Source organism: Harpia harpyja, chromosome 7 (assembly GCF_026419915.1).
Source record: "Harpia harpyja isolate bHarHar1 chromosome 7, bHarHar1 primary haplotype, whole genome shotgun sequence".
NCBI lineage: Eukaryota > Metazoa > Chordata > Aves > Accipitriformes > Accipitridae > Harpia > Harpia harpyja.
In genome coordinates, this window is record NC_068946.1 from 35,181,175 (window position 1) to 35,200,503 (window position 19,329).

Consider the following 19,329-nt stretch of genomic DNA (forward strand, 5'->3'; position numbering starts at 1 on the left):
GAGAATAATAGCATGCCCTTCTCTCTTTGAAAGCAGATCTGATAGGAGAACAAGGGGCAAGTAACACAACTAAAACCTTTCACTAAATGCAAGTCCAAAACCTGTGCATATTGAGCCTGCTTCACAGTGTTTTCCCACATCTGGGGTGTTTTTCCTCTGATTTATTCCTTGAGATTACACACACATCGCAGAATGCTGGTAGATTTGGCTCTGCATAGCCTAAATATGCTTCTGCTTCTTCTGCACATAGCTTTAGAATTGTGCTAATTCTTAGGTAAAGATAATTACACTGCATTCAGCTGTAAAAAGAAAACTGTTTTGAAGCAAATACACTTTAAAGTAAATTTTAAAAACACCTTTAGTACATTTTTTTAAATCAGAATCTCTTATACCAGTATAGCTGTTGTGGCTAACAGTGATGCACATCACAGGCACCTCTTTACCCACAAAGTGGCTCTTTTCTCTGTGCTGTTACTGAAGAGACTCAGGAAGCATTACTGCCCCACTTTGACTGACTGTCATCACTGGCCTTATTAGTAATGCTCCTTTGTTTGGACTCTTCAGTGAGAACTAACTCCTCTCCAGTAGTGTATTTTCAAGCAAGTTTGAGATCAGTAGGTTCAGTTACCAAACAATCTTTCTGTTTTTCATGGGAGCACCTCTTCTGAAATGATTATTACAAATCTTTCCTTGTCAATGGGGAAAAGTTAGTTGTGAAAAAAATGCACAAAATTTCCCTCATGGTTGCACTAGGGGTCTTTCATCCAGGTGATGAGAAATGAATTTGAGTCTGCTGTATTGTAAATAGCTCAGTAAAAGATGCTGTCTGACACTTTGAAAAAAAGTGACCACAAAATTGGCATACTGATTTTCTGAATTACCACAAAAGGTCAAAAGGTTGAGTTTACAACTACCAGCAGGAGGAAGGAAAGGAAAAGAAGGAAGAGACTTCAGAGCGTAACATACTATAAATTCTGAAAGTCAAACTTTTTTTTATTTCTCCCTCTGTTATCTCCAGTAAAAGTAATACTGGTCAAATTGTTACCTGGGACCACTTATGCAATCTGAATGTCTTTATGGAGGTTGTTTAGGTATGACTGTTTCTAATGTTACAGTGGTTGAAATGGAGTCTCTCCCTCAAAGCCATGCTGATGTTAATGTTCTAATGATACTGAAAAGCAGTCAACTTCGAAGTTACCACATGTGGATTTGAATCTATCAGGGGACAGATTTATTTAAATATTTATGTGGTTTTGCATAAGGTGTTATTTTTTCATAGCTGTTTTGGAGACTAAGATAATCAGAAAAGTTAAGGAATTGGAAACATTTCCAGTTTATTGAGGGAAATGAAAGTCAGACAATGTAGTATGTATGAGAGTGAGAACTAGTGGAAGAAAAAAAAGAGATGGTATCATTTAATACACTTATATTCCTTTTAACAGGGAAGCACTGAGAATTTTTCCTTTCTGTCCTGCTTCCCTGTCACCAGATAAAAAATAGACATACCATAAGTCCTGGCTCACCAACTCCTGGTGGGCCAACAGGGCCCGGTCTTCCTGTCAAACCGGTGTCACCCTTCAAACAAAGATGTATTTTGAAAATGCCTGATTTAGGTATTTGTATATGTGCAGCATATAACAACTCATCAGACATTCTGTGCTTGAAATACTTGATGTAGGAGAATACAGGAATGGCAGAGAAAATCTGAGTGTCCTCAGAGTCATACAGCATGCAAGGCCCAAGAGACATTGAACTGGTGCAGTTTCACAGCACTAGGGGACAGCCTCAGTTCTGCGTTTGAGAGAACACAATGCTGAATCTAAATGGTTAATTATTCCCATCATATTCCTGGTATATTATGTATCACTTACTGTCCTTTTCCAAGAAGTCAGTATTTCTATCATAGTGTTTCTGTTCTTTATGCCAGTCATCCAAACCAACAAGCCTGTTTTTCACAGGATAATCTTTGTTTAAGACTATGTATGCATTTTTACTCAGCCATACTGCTTGGATTGAGTTACATCAAGCATAAGAACTACTGTAAAAAAGTCCTTTAAAGTACATACTTAAAATGTACTTTTTTTTTTCCCAAACAGTTTTGATCAACATACAAAATACCTTTCCAATACCATAAAAACAGCATTTGGGGTCTTGAGGTTTCTCATGTACCAGCAAGTATATTATCTCAGCTGTCTCAGTCTTCGTTCTTATCCTACAATACATGTAATACAGATGAGAGATGCTTGTACCTTTGGACCTGGCAGTCCTATTCCAGTCTCTCCAGGCAAGCCAGGTGGCCCAGGGAGACCTCTTTCACCCTTTTCAAAGAATGAAAAAAGAAACAATTCTGCTTAAAAATTAGTGTCTAGGGAAATCAGTTTAACTCAGTTTGTAAGTTCATTTTTTGTATATCCTGAATTTCAGCCCATTGGAATTTTCTTACACAGTACTTCATCTGTTCACCCTTTCAATGCTTCAAAATTCCCTTTAAGAGCATAGATATTTCCTGTAGAAAGTGATACCAGATTAAACAAAAGGAAAAATGTTTTGTTTCATGTTGGGTATAAGAGTTTTGACACCCAACTGCTCTATACCTCACTGTTGGCCAGCAGGTGCTCTAAATATGGTGCAGAGGAGATATCAAGAGAGATATCAAAAGAGATAATGTCCTTAATGAAACTTATTTTCAAGTTTTTCTCCACAACAATATTCCTTTCAGTAGCTGAAGAACCCATTAGCCTTGGCTCAATTAGTTTAAGGTTTTTCTGAGAAGCAAAGTGTAACTGCGGTCTCTCTTAATGAAGTTAAACCAGTTCCCATAATTGTCTATAATACCCAGTAATATTTGCATCTTCCATTAAACTGCTACGATAAAGGTATCAAGTCATCACAGAACCACAGAATGAAGTAATTTCCAGTGGTATACCTGGAATTTACAATGGGGTAAGTGAGAAGTAAGCCTTAAGGATTTAATAAATGTAAATCATACGTTTTTCAAACAAACAAATAAAAAATATTAATGTTTACAGAGGGGACTGGATCTTGCAGTGAAGCACTGGGTGATTTCTGTGGCCCACCTTCAGAGGGCCCATTGCAAGACTGTGTCCTGAATTGCATTCATCCTCGTGACTTTCAGATATCTTCTGCTGAGCATCATCAAACAGTGGGACTGCTAATTTTGAGCTATAGAATTCTTCTTGAGAATGTACGGTTTCAAGAGAAGAGTTTGTTTGAGATCCCAAACAGAATTCCTGCTTGGTACTTAGGGAAAAAATTAGTTTTAAATTGAAAACTGAAGAAATGCAATTCTACACTGCTGCTAAGTAATATTCTGTGATGCTGCCATATTTTAACTGTTTGTGAGAAAAGACTGAACTGTGATTTGGACCTGAATCCAATACAAAGAGCAAATGAAGACCTTCCTTAGGAACCTTGTAGAATACAAAGAGTATATGATTTGCTAGCAATGTCATGTTAAAATGCATCCCCTACAAGAAGGGTATGGGGTATAAGGATAAAAGCATTATTGTTGTGAGGCTGTATTAATACCTTTTAACATTAAGAAAGAGAAGAAATAATGCAGTTCTTGCCTTTGATCCTTGCAGGCCTTCAGGCCCTTGATCTCCAGACTGTCCTTGTGGACCCTATTAAAACAGGAGTGGTTTTAATGAGATTTGTCAAGCTTTCAGAACGATGGCAGCTTGAAATACAATCTCTAGTTTGCTGTAGTCTGCATGAAAATAGGAGTTACAAACATTCCAGAACTGAAGCTTTGCTTTCTGATGCATGTATAGATTCAGCTACTCAACTCAGTTGGAGCTAGGTCTGGTAATCGAGGGAGAGAATTTGGCTCTCCCTTTATTTGAATACAATTAAAGGTAATCTGTAGTCAAGATTTACTGAAACATCTATGATGGGCTAAGCTTCACGGCCTTCAGTCCAAGAGTATTGGGACAAAAAGAGACTAAAGTGTTTCCATGTACTTCTGTGAAATGTGTGAAATTCTGTGATAATGAAATAGCTAAGATACTGAATGGGAAATGAGTGATTTTGGTTTTTGTGGAATTGTATTTGCTGTGGTCTTTGAGACTGAATGAATTATAAGGATGATTTATTTGTCTAGACCACTCCTCCAAATTCTTGTTAATTTTGCTGTTTAAGAAGATAGATTTTGGATGCCTTGAACTCAGTGACTCAAAGATTCCATGACAGTTGTGGTATATGATTATTTCAGAGCTTTGAATCCCAGGGAACCAGGTATTGTTGTTTGTATAGTTTCTTTGGGTTTTTTTACCTGTAGCCCTCTCGTTCCTCTGGGGCCTACTGGACCTTCAGGACCCTGAAAGGCAAGTGAAAAAAAGGATACATTCATTTGTACTTAGATTTGGTCAAAACCACTTTTAGGTAACTTTTTACTAAGGTATCTTATTTAGGTATCTTTACGTTTAAAATAAAAAAAAGGCAAGAGAAGCTCAGCAGCCAGCAAGTATTGAATAAATATTTTTAAAATGGACTGTGGTAATCAGAATACAGAGTAAGAATGAACAGAGTTAATTATCAAGGACCAGTAATCCAAGATTAAACTCTCTTTCTTTCATTTAAAATATTCATAGCAATTATACACCAAATTGTGAAGATTGATGTTAGAAACCTTGATTTCATTTTCACCTCTCATTCCCTTTGCTTACTACTTCAAGCCTTCTTGCCTCTGTTAAAGTCAGGTAGAGTTTTAACATTGTTATAAACAGGCTTAGGTGTGGGCTTTAAGAGGAATCACATGAAAATACAGAAGGAGCTGAGAAAGTTACTGCAAATGGTATCCTTGCTCACTTCATTTTTTAAAACTGTCAGTTGTTAATTTCCCTCAGCCTTAGAATTAATATTTGCCTTAAATCTATCACCACAGTTGTTATTCAGGGAACTGTAGGGGTTTTTTGTACTTTAACTGTGTTTCCTGAAAGCATAACAACTTTGTGGCTACTTACTCTGTCTCCTTTTATCCCTGGGATTCCACATTCACCTCTTTCACCCTGGAAAGGAACAGGAATAAATATTTATGAGGTATATTGAGCATATAATCCTTATTCTTTGGGTGCTTTAGTTGAAAACCTGAATGTTATTCTGTTCATGACATATTATGGTAATTGTGCTGTAAGTTCATTGGAGAAGGGACACATCTTCTATTAGAGCTTGTGCAGCAGCTGGTGAGATGATGTTATTGTTCATTACTAATATTTATAAGAAATATGGCACTATACATAATAATTAATAATAACATAAAATATCTATATGTAAGCAGAAGTTCAGACTAAAAGTAGTACCTTCTCTCCTTTATATCCAGATTTCCCCTGGAAAAATAAAAAAGCAAAGCAGGTTGTGAGGATATATAACCCAAATGTAAGAATGTGAGTATTGGTGCTATTAACATTCTACTTTCTCTAGAAAAAGAGCATTTCAGGTTATAATGAACAATTAGGTAGAAAAGGTGATCTCTGATAAACATGGCAATTTAACTCTAAATACTGCATCTACTGGTCATGACAGATGCTGTTGCATGTGTGAACAAATCTTATGAAAGTAATTTTAGACTGGGATGTTGATGATTGTAAAAGCACATCAACTAGAGTTCATATTTCTATCTTAGAAACATGCTAAAATAAGAAAGCAAGAAAAAAGTCACTAATTAAAAAGGATGGTCTGAATAAATAAGAAAATATAAAGTAGAGTGATTGATATGTGAATGAATTCAGAGTTAAGCACTAAGAGGCTGGTCCTACAGTTACTTCCTATATGTATTTCATTCAACTTTTTCATTGCTATTAGACACTGGATCCTTTATTTGCCAAATGAATAAATTTAAACTGACCCATAAAGATGCAAGCAGAGTGTCAATTTCTGTAATGTTCTTGGGTTATAATATCAGAACTTTTCACACTTTTTAGAAGGGACTATGTATTATTAGAGAGTATTTTCTAGATCACTCTTGTAAGAAGGAATTATTCCCTTTCTTTAAGCAATGACAATGTTTTTAGTTCTTCTAGTGTTAATGAATCATTAGCTGGTAAACCAGAATTGAAATTTGCTATTCTAATCACAAAAAAAAAAGTGAAAAAAAAAAAAAAAGTGGTGTTTTGCCTTGGAGGAACACTGCTTACTGGAGAAGAAGGAAAAAAATCTTTTTTTACCTCTATTCCATCTCGTCCTGGGATTCCATTAAGACCTGGCTCCCCCTATGAATAATCCAACATCAAGATCAGTGAAATCAGGATAAGATAGTACTGTCCTGATTATCTGAGTAGATATCTCAATGCAATACAGGAAGCATACCAACTCCCTCTTTTTACACTCTGATGGTTTTATATGTTAGATACAAGATTTTAGTTTGTAAAGAATCTTAGTCTTTACTACAGCAAAGGGGGTAGATGAGGTTTAAGAAATTCACAGGTGGAGCATACATGGGCACTATTAGGATAGTCTTTCATATTAATGAAGTACCAAATCTTTCTCCTAAATCTGAAAAATCACATCACCTTTGCTCCTTTCAGGCCTGGAGCTCCATCATCCCCGGTGCGACCCTTCTTACCCTGAAAGCAACAAAATAAAATTCTTATAGTATATGTTTGTCAAATGATTTTATTTTACAATATATACACTATTTTTAAAAATATTTAGGATATTTTCTTCCTATAGATTTATTTTTAAAAATCTCTGCATTTACCATAACCTTGAAGTTGAATTTCTGGGAGCAGCAGGACCAACTCAATAGGCAGCCATTTTTCCCTTGTCTTTGTTGTAAACAAAAATTGTTCAGATCTCCTCTGAAGAAAAGAGGTGACCAGATGTCTTTGTAGCTACCCAGCTTGCCAAGTGAGTGTTTTGTTTTCTTTTGAACTCTTTGAGGTGCATGCTTTTGTTTAAGAGGTACTTGCACTCTCCAAGTAAAGACATGGAATAATAACCCAAACAAAACTACTGTTTGGACACAAGAGGCTACATTTTCAATTAAAGTGTGCTGTACTGTGCAAGGTAAAACTGGTGTGTATTTCTGTTTATGTAGGTATAGGATGTTCAGGTCAAAAGGATGAGGATGGGCAGATCTCTAGGGTTCTGTTTCAAACTCTGACACTGTCCCTTCACTTTCAGCAAGGGCTATAAGGTACTGTGGTGCTTTAGTTCAATGTTAGGGATATAATATCATTCAACTCTGAGAGTTCTTTTTGAAACATAAACCCTGCAGTTCAAACCTTGAATGAAGCAATCTCCTAGATTTGCTCAGGGGTTCTAGTTGTAAGACTATTCTGAAAGAAGTCCAGTCTATTTTACCCGCTTTACAAGTCTCTTGTCTCAATTGTTCCTAATGCTTCAGCTTCTTGCTCTCTCTCTTGCTTTCAGAGAGCTTTCCAGATATTAATGTTTCATTTGGGGCTAGTTAGATCCACCTGGTCTGGTTGTCTGATTGTAACAAGTGAATTATTGTTACACACGGGAAAGTTGCTTCCTTTTAAACTGCCATAGCTAAAAGAAGAGCCTCACCACATCACACTTCTTTTTTCAGAGGGAGTGCCTCAGGGCATTCTCAGGTCTCTCTGTGCATTTCCTACTGGTGTGACATTTCCATGCAATGTAACTATGGAGGACTATGTATTGAACCTTGAAATTTTGTTGTCTCAGGATTTGGGTTCAAATAATTTCCTAAAAAATTTCCAACAATGAAATCTTGATTTATACTGTATATCAGTTATTTAAGAAATGACAGCTACTTACAGCAGGGCCAGGAAGGCCTCTTTCCCCCTTCTCACAGTTACATGTGGCGGCCTGGTAACACTTTGAATGAAAATAGTCCAAATCAGCACATTTTAATAGAAGAAATAGAAAACACATGAACATTGCTTTTAAGTTACTGTATGGCTAGTCTGAGTACACTAGTAATTACCAGAATCCAGTTATATTTACATGTTTTACAGAAATCTATTAACTGTCAGTTTACCACTCATCAGGAATGTGGCCTCCATGCAAAAATCCATATCAGTCCTACTCATGAAATATCAATCATCTTGATAAAGGGTTTACCTCCAAACTTTTCACAAGGTCAGTTTATTGGTATGCTGTGTCTATGATTGCAGATTTGTTTTGATTACTAGTCACTGTAGAGATAGCCAAGACAATGGGGTAAGAAAACATCTTACATCCTTTTTCCACTTTACTCCACTATATGTAGGATAGATCATTGTTTAGCTCTAGCTTGATCTATAAACAAAACATGTTATGGATATATACTTTTATCTAGTTAATGCAATTCATTATAATAGTTTCTAATCTTTCTTCCGTCATCTCTACCATCATGTGTCACAGTCAGACATCGTTATGGTATGTAGTTATGTGATTTCTAGGATCTTTTTTAAACTTTAAAACCACTACATAATACGGAAATATACAGATTCTGGGGTTATTTTTGGAGGAGGAATAAGGAATGTTGGTTTTATTTTTTGTTTTACTATGTATTAAACCACCACTCAGCTTGGAGATGTCTAGAAGTGAAAGGTTTAAATATCATTCTTATCTGAATATCCCAATTAGCAACAGTACGTTTTTCCAAGGATACCATTGAATGTCTTACTACTTCAGGATTTATTCTGACAGAGAAAAATCAACATGCCAGTGGAAATCTGGACAGGCTGGATCGATGGGCAGAGGCCAATCGTATGAGGTTCAACAAGGCCAAGTGCCGGGTCCTGCACTTCGGTCACGGCAACCCCATGCAGCGCTACAGGCTTGGGGAAGAGTGGCTGGAAAACTGCCCGGCAGAAAAGGACCTGGGCGTGCTGGTTGACAGCCGGCTGAATATGAGCCAGCAGTGTGCCCAGGTGGCCAAGAAGGCCAATCGCATCCTAGCCTGTATCAGGAACAGTGTGGCCAGCAGGAGCAGGGAGGTGATCATTCCCCTGTACTCGGCACTGGTGAGGCTGCACCTCCAATACTGTGTTCAGTTTTGGGCCCCTCGCTACAGGAGAGGCATTGAGGTGCTGGAGTGTGTCCAGAGAAGGGCAACCAAGTTGGTGAGGGGCCTGGAGCACAAGTCCTATGAGGAGTGGGTGAGGGAACTGGGGTTGTTTAGCCTGGAGAAAGGGAGGCTGAGGGGAGACCTTATCGCTCTCTACAACTACCTGAAAGGAGGTTGTAGTGAGATGGGCGCTGGTCTCTTCTGTCAGGTGTCTGGAGATAGGACGAGAGGAAATGGCCTCAAGTTGCAGCAGGGGAGATTTAGGTTAGATATTAGGAAAAATTTTTTTACTGAGAGAGTTGTCAGGTATTGGAACAGGCTGCCCAGGGAAGTGGTTGAGGTATTCAAAAAGCGAGTAGATGGGGTACTTCAGGACATGGTTTAGTGGGCATGGTTGATGGTTGGACTCGATGATCTTGAAGGTCTTTTCCAACCTAAATGATTCTATGATTCTATTCTATGATTCTATGAAATGAGTGAAAAATAAAATGCTTCAAGTTTTGCAAACACTCACAGTATTTAGCAGTTTCCTTGAGCTGCTCATCAGAATAGTCTTTGCCTGCGATAACTGTACCTTAAGTAGGACTAACATCTTTAAAAGGAAAGCTAACTTTATTCCCTTCAAAATGGCAGCCAGACCTACCAATGCCTGCAGTCAGGGTGACACAATGTGGACAAACTGGAAAAGTGCAATGGTGGAGCTTTGTTCGAGTTCCTTCCCTTTTTTTAACTCTATTACATAGGAAGAGCATTAAGGGCTAGAACTGCATCACGTTCAGGTGTGTGTCATGTTTTCTTATCCACTGAGTCTGTTGGATGGTGTGCCAAGACATATCAGCAAATTCTTCCTAACATGAATACTCACACATTGTTATTTTTCAACTTTGAAAATGAGGAGGGAAAGTAAATGACATTAGGATAACAAATTAAAGCTCTGTCCTGCAAATACAAAAGCATGTTTTACTTGAAGGCAATCCCATTAGATTCAATATTTAACCAACTTCCTGAGTTATCAGTTTTCTTGAATTATGTTTCCATGTAATTGTAAATGTCTATATTAAGCAGTAGTTCTGTACAGGGAAAAAAAAATACTTACCTCTTCTTCAGACAGATCTTTCTGTAAAGACAGATATTCAAAACAACATTAGAAACTTAAACTCATAATTCAGCTCTACAGGAAGGACACTGAAAAATGTTAAAATAAATTGCTTCAGCAGCTAGTTAATTAAATTATGCAATTAAAATATTAACTAACATTAATTAATCTTTAATTTCTGAGAAACATTCTAGCAATCTTTCCATTCTAAAAAATAATTTAAATAATTTCAATTCCTATTATAGATTGTTGACTGCACAAATCACTGACTCTCCTTGTCCAGCCATAATTTGCTAAAATTACAATGGTAAACAGACCTAAAACAACACAGTTAGCTAGGTATATGGGAATGATGGACCCAGAAACTACACTGTTTCCAAAGTGCTCTCTAGTAGGAGTGAATGATACATACTCTAGACTTGAAAAAATCAGCTTTTCTATGCATACTGTTAGACACACACAAAATGAGAACAGTAAGAACACCCTAGAAAAGATTTTGACAGTGATCACATGAAGTTATCATCATCGAATTAGCTCCGTTGTTTTTTAGAAGATCTCTACAGCTGAAACATCCACATACAATGCATTCCTCCCACTTTTCACAACTGATGTAATCTCTTGGCAGGACATAAATGTGTCGGATGAGCAGCAATGCAATACACATCTCTAAAATTCACATGTATGCACATATAATTATGCCAAAGCCATTATTTAAGCCAGAGAGCAGCCATGTTCTCAGAAGAAGGTACCTGAGGATGGCTGCCTGTTTGGAACAGGTAAAATACAATGTGCTTAGTCACTTGAGAGGTGGTTGCTGTGATACAGAAAGCAAGGGTAATACCAAAGAAGATGGGGAGGGTCATATGCAGGGAAAACCGCGCAGAGTGGCAGGCTGTTGAAGTGAAGGACAGACAGGAAGGCCAGCTTGTGTGCATGCTCTAGGCCTGTATAAAATCACTTAGGTGTCAGTTTTACTGCATAAGTCTCCTGGTTGTTATTCATATTTCTATTTTATATCTCTGTGCATGCTCAGATCAGGACTTCATCCCCAGCTTGTGTCACCAGATTTATAGGCTAGAGGATGGCTCTATTCTCCATACTTGGCAGGGAATGTTTTTTATAAATTCAGTTCACATGCCGAAAAGAGGCACCCAAGCAAAACTTCAAGCTCAATTTACACATTTCTTCTTGATTATGTGGTAGGTTTTCCATGGAAATTTAAAGATGTCTATGGCCAAGTTCAGATTTTATCTAAATTGACATATCTCCATTAAGGTCTAAAATTTATTTTCACTTCTGCAAGAGCTGCATCTTTTTTGGTACAAAAGGCAATCTCACATTCCTACTTGCTACAGAAGAAAGCACTAGGATGTCAAAAATTGGTTGTTTTTTTAATAAAGGAGGTTTAAAATACCTTTCTTAGGAGGAAAAACAGAGATAAAAATAACTTCACAACAAGTCTCTTTAATTCAGTTTCCAACTTCAAATATTTTAGCTGGCAAGATCTGAATGGTGGGGAGAGAAAGGAAACCTGTACTTTGGCACAGTGGTCTTATTAATAAGTGGCCTGCTTTAGCATGTGAAAAGTACAGTTTTTTTCAATAGCATAAACGTTTCAAAATATTGGAAATAAGACCATTTTTTACATATGTTCCTATAACTATTTCAAATTCTTTATCATACATACCATTTCTTTGAGAACCTTCTCCACAGTTTCTTTCTCCTGGAGGTTGAAAACGAACCTGGATGCTGGGACACTGGCCAGGAGCCGGAGCTTGGCAGCATTACTAACCTCCTCAGCCACTCTGGTCATTCCCATTGTGAAAAATACAATTCCTTGGTGTTTAGCATCAGCTGTAGCTGCAAAAATATCTGGGTTTCTTGGGTGGTCCACTCCATCAGTGAAGAGCACAGCTACTTTCACACTACCCAGAGTCCCTTCAGTCATATAGAGTTGTGTGAGGTTAGTTATAGCGTAAGTTGTGTAGGTGCCATGACCTATGTAGGTTATGGGAGCAATGTGGGATTTGAATGCTTCAGGACCTTTCCAGTCATGGAAAGTTTGCTCTATGAAAACAGTGCTGCTGTACTGAAGTAAGGCCATCCTCCAGCTAAGGGTACGTCCAGAACTAAGCTGCAGACTTTTCATTCTGTCTACTGTTGCCAGTACAAATTTTTTCTGCTGTTCATGATTATAGTCCTTAGCACTTTCAGAGCTGTCCAGTAAAAAAGCAATTTCCAGAATGCAGTCTTCATCTAGAATAAATAGGTAGGTAGGTGAGTGGAGTGATTTCATACTAAATCTCATTCTACCCTTACCCTTACATGTATTTTAGGCTTCAAAAGTGGGATTGCAATTGTGGAATTTTTTGAAAACATCTGTGATCACAAGTGTGAGACCCTCATGAAGATAGAGCATATAGAGGCTGAGGAATTTGCTCCAGAACAGATGCCCCAAGGAATAAGAGGCTGAAGGTGAGGTGATGTCATGTAGTATGAAATGAGGAATGTTGTACTGGTTTTATACATTCATTCTGTCCTCTTGCCTGGTATTTCACTGAATATCCTACCAGGATGGGGACTGGGAAGGTGGAAGTCATCTACAGGAAAATAAGTCTTACTGAATAAGACACTGGAATATGATCTGACAGAGCTAGATTTTGTCCCTGGTACTGACACTCACATCCAGTGACATAAAAGTTTCCAAAAGCAGGATCTGCAGAGTATTAATTTTCTGAACTACTGATAACATTAATTCTATAGAAATACAGTTATATGGGCTATTATTCTTGTGACAGTAACAAGCCATATCATAAAAAAGCCAAGAATCAATCGCCTTTTCTGAAATACACAAAAGGGGAGGGAAAAGATGGGAGTAAAAAGATAAAAGTGCAAAACTAAGGCATGTGAAAATGTAGGATGAGGCAAGCCTGGCTGATTATAAGCAATATCTTAGAGGGCAAGTTAGCCATGTAGTCCAGAATCCAAATAAATTAATCAGGGCAAAACCCCCACACCTGTTTTAAAATGACAATATTCACCTTGATCACTTGGGCTGGGATATTTTTCTACAGTATTTGAAAGAATGTGTTTAGGTTTTGGTCTTCTCAATCCATATCTTTTTTCTTCCCTGAGATTTTCTGCTAAAAACTCATGGTGTTCAAGTATCCACAAAAGCCACCAAAATCTGAAGAACATCATTTGTTTGTTTTCTGTTTCCTAAACAACACAAATAATAATACAGAAGTACAGCAGCACGAGAACAATAAAACATTATTCAATTTTGCTTCAACAGGTTGCTTAGCAGGTATTTTAAAATACAGTCCCTAAAAATGAGCTGGTTTTATATTCTTTTGGTAAGATCTTCTCCAAAATATGTAACAAATAATAAACAGGGGCATACTGGAGTGATTTTCAAGCATAGCGCGTATGGTTCTAGCACATGACAAACTGGAGACAGACATTTTACAAACATACTTCAGTTCTCTCTCACTGCCTGGTAGTGTTTGTACAACCAGCACTTCTTAACCTTGGCTGTACCCATGTAGATGCAGTGTCAATCCCAAGTGTAATTCATAGGGCTGTTTTTTTTAAAACTGCTTTTTCCAGAGCTGGCATGGAGAAAAGGAGGTACAGAGGCAGACCCGAGTTTTCCCCTGTTCTCTTTACTTAAGAACAGAGGGTCCTGCATACTTCTTGCTATCACAGGCCTCGGGTCCTCAGCAGTCCTACAGAGGAACAGTCATGGCCTGAGGGTGCTGTCTAGGCATGAATGTACCTGCTGTGCAACCCTCAGGACATGTGGGCCCAGACTGCTGAGCCCAGGCTCGATAGTTACCTATTGATAGGACTTTTTCCCTCTGCAGGGACCGGAGCTGTTTGTTCTGGGCTCACAGACACACCCGGAGCTTGCAGGCTGCTCAGGGACTGACAAGTCAGTCCTGCCCCACTTCAGTTTCATTGTCATCTCCCTGCAAGCTCTCCCTAGGTAGGCACAACATGTAGCAAAAGGGCAGCTCAGTGGCAAGAAGGAACCTGCTAGGACTGAGCATCTCACAGAAGTCCCTAACACAGCCATGTCTCCAGGGTTTCTCAGCTCCTGCTAGTTCAGGGCAGGAATTCTGGTGCCCACAGACAGAGAGAGGATAGGGGGTCCTTACCTCGATGTTCCTAAGCAAAAGGCTCTGCAGAGTTGCAGGATGCTGTCCTGGGCTCGCTGGCAGCTGCGTTGTCCTCCCTTTGCTGGATGCTTTGTGAGGAAAGGAGGGAGAATTTGGGCTGCAAGCTCCTGGGAGAATCGGTGTCATGTGTCAGGAGGGGCCAGCAGACAGAGGCAAGGAGAAAGGGGAAGAACGGCAATCCTGGCTCCCCCTTCTTGGCACCCACCCACTCCTCTCCCCCTCCTCGAGCTATGCACATGCATCCTAGGTTTAATCCCCCACAGCCATTTCCACACATAAATCCTCATCCATATTTGCACATGTATGGAAGAGGACTGTTCTCACCCCAGCACACTTCCCTACACACCAGCCCAGTTGTGTTCACTCTCTTTTCCCATCACTACTACACACCTTTCACCCCCATACTTCTGCACATCTGTCATGCTTTGGTGAGGCAGCTTTTGGTACTAGGCATCATGTTTTCAACATCGTCATAGCAGTCCATGTCTGTAGGATCCCTTTCAGACCTAAATGAATCTCCTCGTAGTGAGGGATTCCTGTTACTGCTGTAGTAGAAAGATATTTACTGTCCCATGGACTGGGCCAACTGAAATTTCAGTTGCTGGTGAGATTGCCCAGCATGAGGAGGTCAAAAAAGACAGACCAGTCTGAAAGCCATACAGTTTCTCCAGGCTTGTCTGTCACACCTATCCTTTCAAACACTGTAACAGAGAACAAGACTGACACATAGTATGATGCCTTCAAAACCCAAGCTAGGTGGCTATGGATCCTGAAGGCTGTCTTTTTTACCAGTGATTGCAGCTTGTCACCTAATTCTTCAAATATCCTCAGAAAGCTTTTGCATTACAAGCGAACATATTAAACAAGTAGCTCTTTTTCACAGAAATACATACCTTTTTTTTTTCTGTGGACCCATCATTTTCCACCTACATGCACACAAGAGGACTTGCGCTAACTGCTAAGTGCTGTCCAACTTTCCATCTTAAGTGTCCACCAGCTCAGCCCACTTATGACAGTCACAGCCAAGGAGGCTGAGGGGATTGTGGGGAAAGGATGCAGCTTTGGCTCCAAATTAAGTAGGTGGGAGGGACTGGTAGGACAAAACAGCTGGATGCTGAAGCCATTTGCTGTGGTTCTAACCCTGTTTTGTATTTTCCATCTTTGCCAGTAATTAATGCTAAACTGGTGAACTAGGATGGCTGAAGTGCAACTCTATGTATTGTATGGCTGCTCATCCTTACCTAAGCTGAAATTAGCTCAGGTACAGCTATTTGTGCTATAGTTACAGGTAAGAAAGAATCTTCTTTCAAGGTTGGAAAGAATTGATGTTTATTCCTCTTCAGCCACTTTCATTTTTCGATGCTTACACTGACATATTTAGATTTTGATTAAGGCAAGGAATGAAAAGGCAATTTTTTGCCCTTTAGGGAATACAAATAATATGGTGTTTAACTGAAATAGATATAATAAATCTCACATAGCCCCTAAATCTTACTGAGAAAAAATCTAATTCTAGCAAGAAAAAGCATGTTAACTATGGTTGGGATTGTGTGCCTCCCATAAGCAAAACATTGTCATTCTTTCATTTTCACTGCTAATTCCTACCTTAAAACATAGCAGGCAAATAATTTCTTAATTAAGTAACTATTCTGCTTGTATGTTTAGTAGCAAGTTCTTGGCTTCAGGATATTTCCTTTTATTAATGAATGATGTTTACCCTCAGGACAAATTTTTCTTTTTTTTTTTGGCCAGGTGCAACTTTAAAAGCTTAGTGGGGCCTCCACATTTTTATATCTGTTTGCGTGGGATGCATGGTGTTATTCTGTCCAGAATTCCAGCTATGTGACATACCATACAGTACACTTGCAGATTTGCAGTCTTCTGAAGTTGTGATGTTCCCAATACCTGCACTATTCTTATGGTTCTTAGGTTTATCAAAACCTAAATGATACCAATGTAAAATATGTATGCATTGATGCATCTGAGATAACTCTTAAAAATAAAAATTATCAGCAAGCTTTCTTGCCTCATTTACTACAAACTTTACCAAGTGCTTATTCAACATTTTAATGGCATTACACTGTATGTATATTTTAAATAGAGTAAGTGTCTTAAAAGCTATGATTAGGAACATTCATGCTGTCATTTAAATGTTATAAATTTACTGCTAGAGTTCAATTGAGGTTTTTTTGTAAAGGAATAAAAAAGTTTGATATTTTGCCTTAAGGAATCTAGACATTGGATGCTTCAGCACACAATTAATTACATTTCTATTAACCTACTATTTAAACATATTTAAGTATCTTTGACATCTCTGGGAGATGACACTACAGACTTGCGTAATTAGTTGACTAAGTTGGGCCCAGCTACCCCAGCTCATATGTGCTTCCAACATGACAGTAGTTGGCATTAAGATTGGTAATCTTTGCAGGAGTCAAAGACTGAAATGAACACAAAGGCTATGTTACAGTTGCATCAACTGAAGCTGAGGTCACAAATATTGCTGCATATCCAGATCTTTGGATGTTTTCCATCACTGTTTGAAATCCAAGAGTTCTCAGCTGTCTGATCTCAGTATTTCAATCTGAGAAATGAGGCCTAACATTTTTTTCAAAGAATGAAGGGGCATATGAGAGCTATTTAAAACCACAGCTTAATAGGCTATACTTAAAGAAATTCCTTACCATTTTAGAACCTTGATGAGAGACATCATGAAGAAAGATACACTCTTTCTGCAGGTGACTGTGTTTAAGCACTCTTAAGAAGGGAAACCAAAGTGATATTACGCCCCTTTGTCACTGCACTGCCATTACCATTGCATAGGTTGTGACAGCTTCAGAGCTGCATGAGGTTGCAAGGTCACTTTGAAGGGACACTGAATGAAGAATTGGGGCTTAGAGATGCCAGCTGCTGTGGTGTAGCATGACCTCTTGTGTCAGCAATAGCCCTCACTGTCACTTCCCAATGGGCAGAAGTAGCAGCAAGCCTGACTGTTCCAAACTTATTTGCTGGTGCTCTCTTCTTTGTCTGTCCCTCCCCTCTGTGTGTGGGTACCTCTCTTACAGCCTGGTCTGGCTCAGCTGTGACCACTTCATCCATTGTTTAGCAAAATTCAGTAAATTATTGAGAAGCCCTGAGTAATTTCTGTTAAACTGGATTAACTAGTGTCTTCTAGCATGATACCATGTCACTGGAATGTGACAGAGCCCTGAGTAGTCCTTCTTCAGCTGTCCAACAAGCCTGTGACAGGACTGGAGATGGAGTAATCACAAGCCAGCATAGCTGGCAAAATACCATCTGAATATTTCTCTATGCTAAAGGAATACTCAACCACTGGGGAGGCCAGTTTTTGGGAGCAGCATGAAGCAGACAGAACATGCTTCTGATTTTCCTCTGCTCTGATGGTAATTTTTTTGTCCCAAAGAGCTTGACATGATGCTTCTGAAATGTGTTCCCATTTTTTTGCCACCTCAATGTGAATAATGCACGTATCTTGTCTGCTGTGAACTGTTAAAAATACGCACATCTCACACAATCTTCTAGTGTTTCATGGCCTCAAGATAGTCTTGACCATTTAACCTGACTGTGTCATGCTGCAATGGTATTTCAAGAGTATTTATTTCATTATACTATACATGTCAGTACATGAGCAAAGTGCCCAGAAGAAACAAAAACCTACCTGACTTGAACTTGTACAATAATGAAAGCACACCATTTACAATATTTTGAATCCTGATATTAAAGAGCAATATAAGTTGTATCACATGTGTGAATTTTAGGAAAAACAGTTCAAAAGTTCAAATACTCAAAGTAATTGAACAAGAAAATTTGAAAAATCAAAACTTAACTTCACTGAAGATTGTATCTGAAGAAGGATAATATAGAAACCTGTATTTAACCTTTTGACTGCAAAATGTGTTTTAGTAGATTTGGCAGCTCAGGATTCAAGCTGAATTGTCAGCCGAGTACTGTAAGTCTTGACAAATTGACTTCTATTTGCCAACTATTGTAGCTGCAGTTTTAAAAATTTTTTAATGTGGACCTATGTTCTGTGACAAAACCTGATTGTTCTATATGAAAAATGATCTCTTAATGGCACAGCCTTATAAAAACCAATAATGAAATCTTGGCATATGCAAAGGTAGCAGCAGAACTATTGATTCTAGTGAGACCAGGATTTTGTCTTTGCTTTTTGGTACAAATCTTGAGCATGTAGTCTGAAAGAGCTGATCAAAGCAAATCAGCTTTATTGTGTTTTCATCTAAACTCACTATCATGGAAAATGCTGTAAGCAAGGTCTTTGATGGCAAAGGGTTACTCTTTGTGTAGCTCCCAACAGATGTAATGATTCTTTGGGACTGGAGTGGTAAACATGGCTTTCTCTTCTGCAGCTGGTATGAACCTGGCTCTCCATTTCCCCCTTTTTTAATACTGCACTTCGCAACATTTTTCAGGAGGTGCAGCGAGAAAACTTAAACTCTAACAAGGCATAGAAGGGAAGAGGCTGTCTTCAGTACTTTCCCATTTTATCTCTATACAATACATCCAAAAGCTCACTCTGAGCATTTTGGTGGTAAGTAAATACTCATAATCTGTCTGTGTGTAATAGCACTATATTAGCTTTTGTTTTGTTCTGAAGATATTTACTTATTTCTACTTCTGTTCTAATAGTTGTCCTTTCATTTTTTGTTTCCCTCGCTAAGAGATATTTTCTAACTTACAGCGTAAGTATGTAAACACATCTATACATGAGTAACAGTTATTTTCAAAAGTATTTGTAGCATTCAGCCTAACAAGTGAATGAAAGCATATAAATAAACGAGTACAGATAATTTTTAACATACTAAATATTTGACTGAACATTTGAAGATATTGAACATTTAACTAGATCAATAATACTCTTAAAATGAAAACTAAACCAAATATTAAAGATTTGATTTGCTACATTGGTGCCAATGAAAACATACTTAGACAAGTAATTATTCTGAATTTGCTGTTGCATCTCAGTTACTTCTTATTGTAAAGTATACTTTGCACAACTGTTTTCTTCC

The 19,329-nt window shown here is 38.3% G+C and overlaps 1 protein-coding gene across 1 annotated transcript in view; it reads right to left on the reverse strand.

The window, feature by feature from the left end:
* The window catches only part of LOC128144066 (collagen alpha-1(XXVIII) chain-like), a 38,824-nt gene extending 25,529 nt beyond the window's left edge, over positions 1-13,295 (reverse strand). The window contains exons 1-12 of the mRNA XM_052792369.1: positions 13,139-13,295; positions 11,785-12,353; positions 10,098-10,118; positions 7,765-7,824; positions 6,531-6,584; positions 6,186-6,230; positions 5,322-5,348; positions 4,986-5,030; positions 4,295-4,339; positions 3,591-3,644; positions 2,250-2,318; positions 1,507-1,575 (exon numbers count right to left, since the gene is read on the reverse strand). Of these exons, the coding sequence (XP_052648329.1) occupies positions 1,507-1,575; positions 2,250-2,318; positions 3,591-3,644; positions 4,295-4,339; positions 4,986-5,030; positions 5,322-5,348; positions 6,186-6,230; positions 6,531-6,584; positions 7,765-7,824; positions 10,098-10,118; positions 11,785-12,353; positions 13,139-13,295 (1,215 nt within the window). The remainder of the gene's footprint in view (positions 1-1,506; positions 1,576-2,249; positions 2,319-3,590; positions 3,645-4,294; positions 4,340-4,985; positions 5,031-5,321; positions 5,349-6,185; positions 6,231-6,530; positions 6,585-7,764; positions 7,825-10,097; positions 10,119-11,784; positions 12,354-13,138) is intronic.
* Between the last annotated feature and the right edge of the window lie 6,034 nt (positions 13,296-19,329).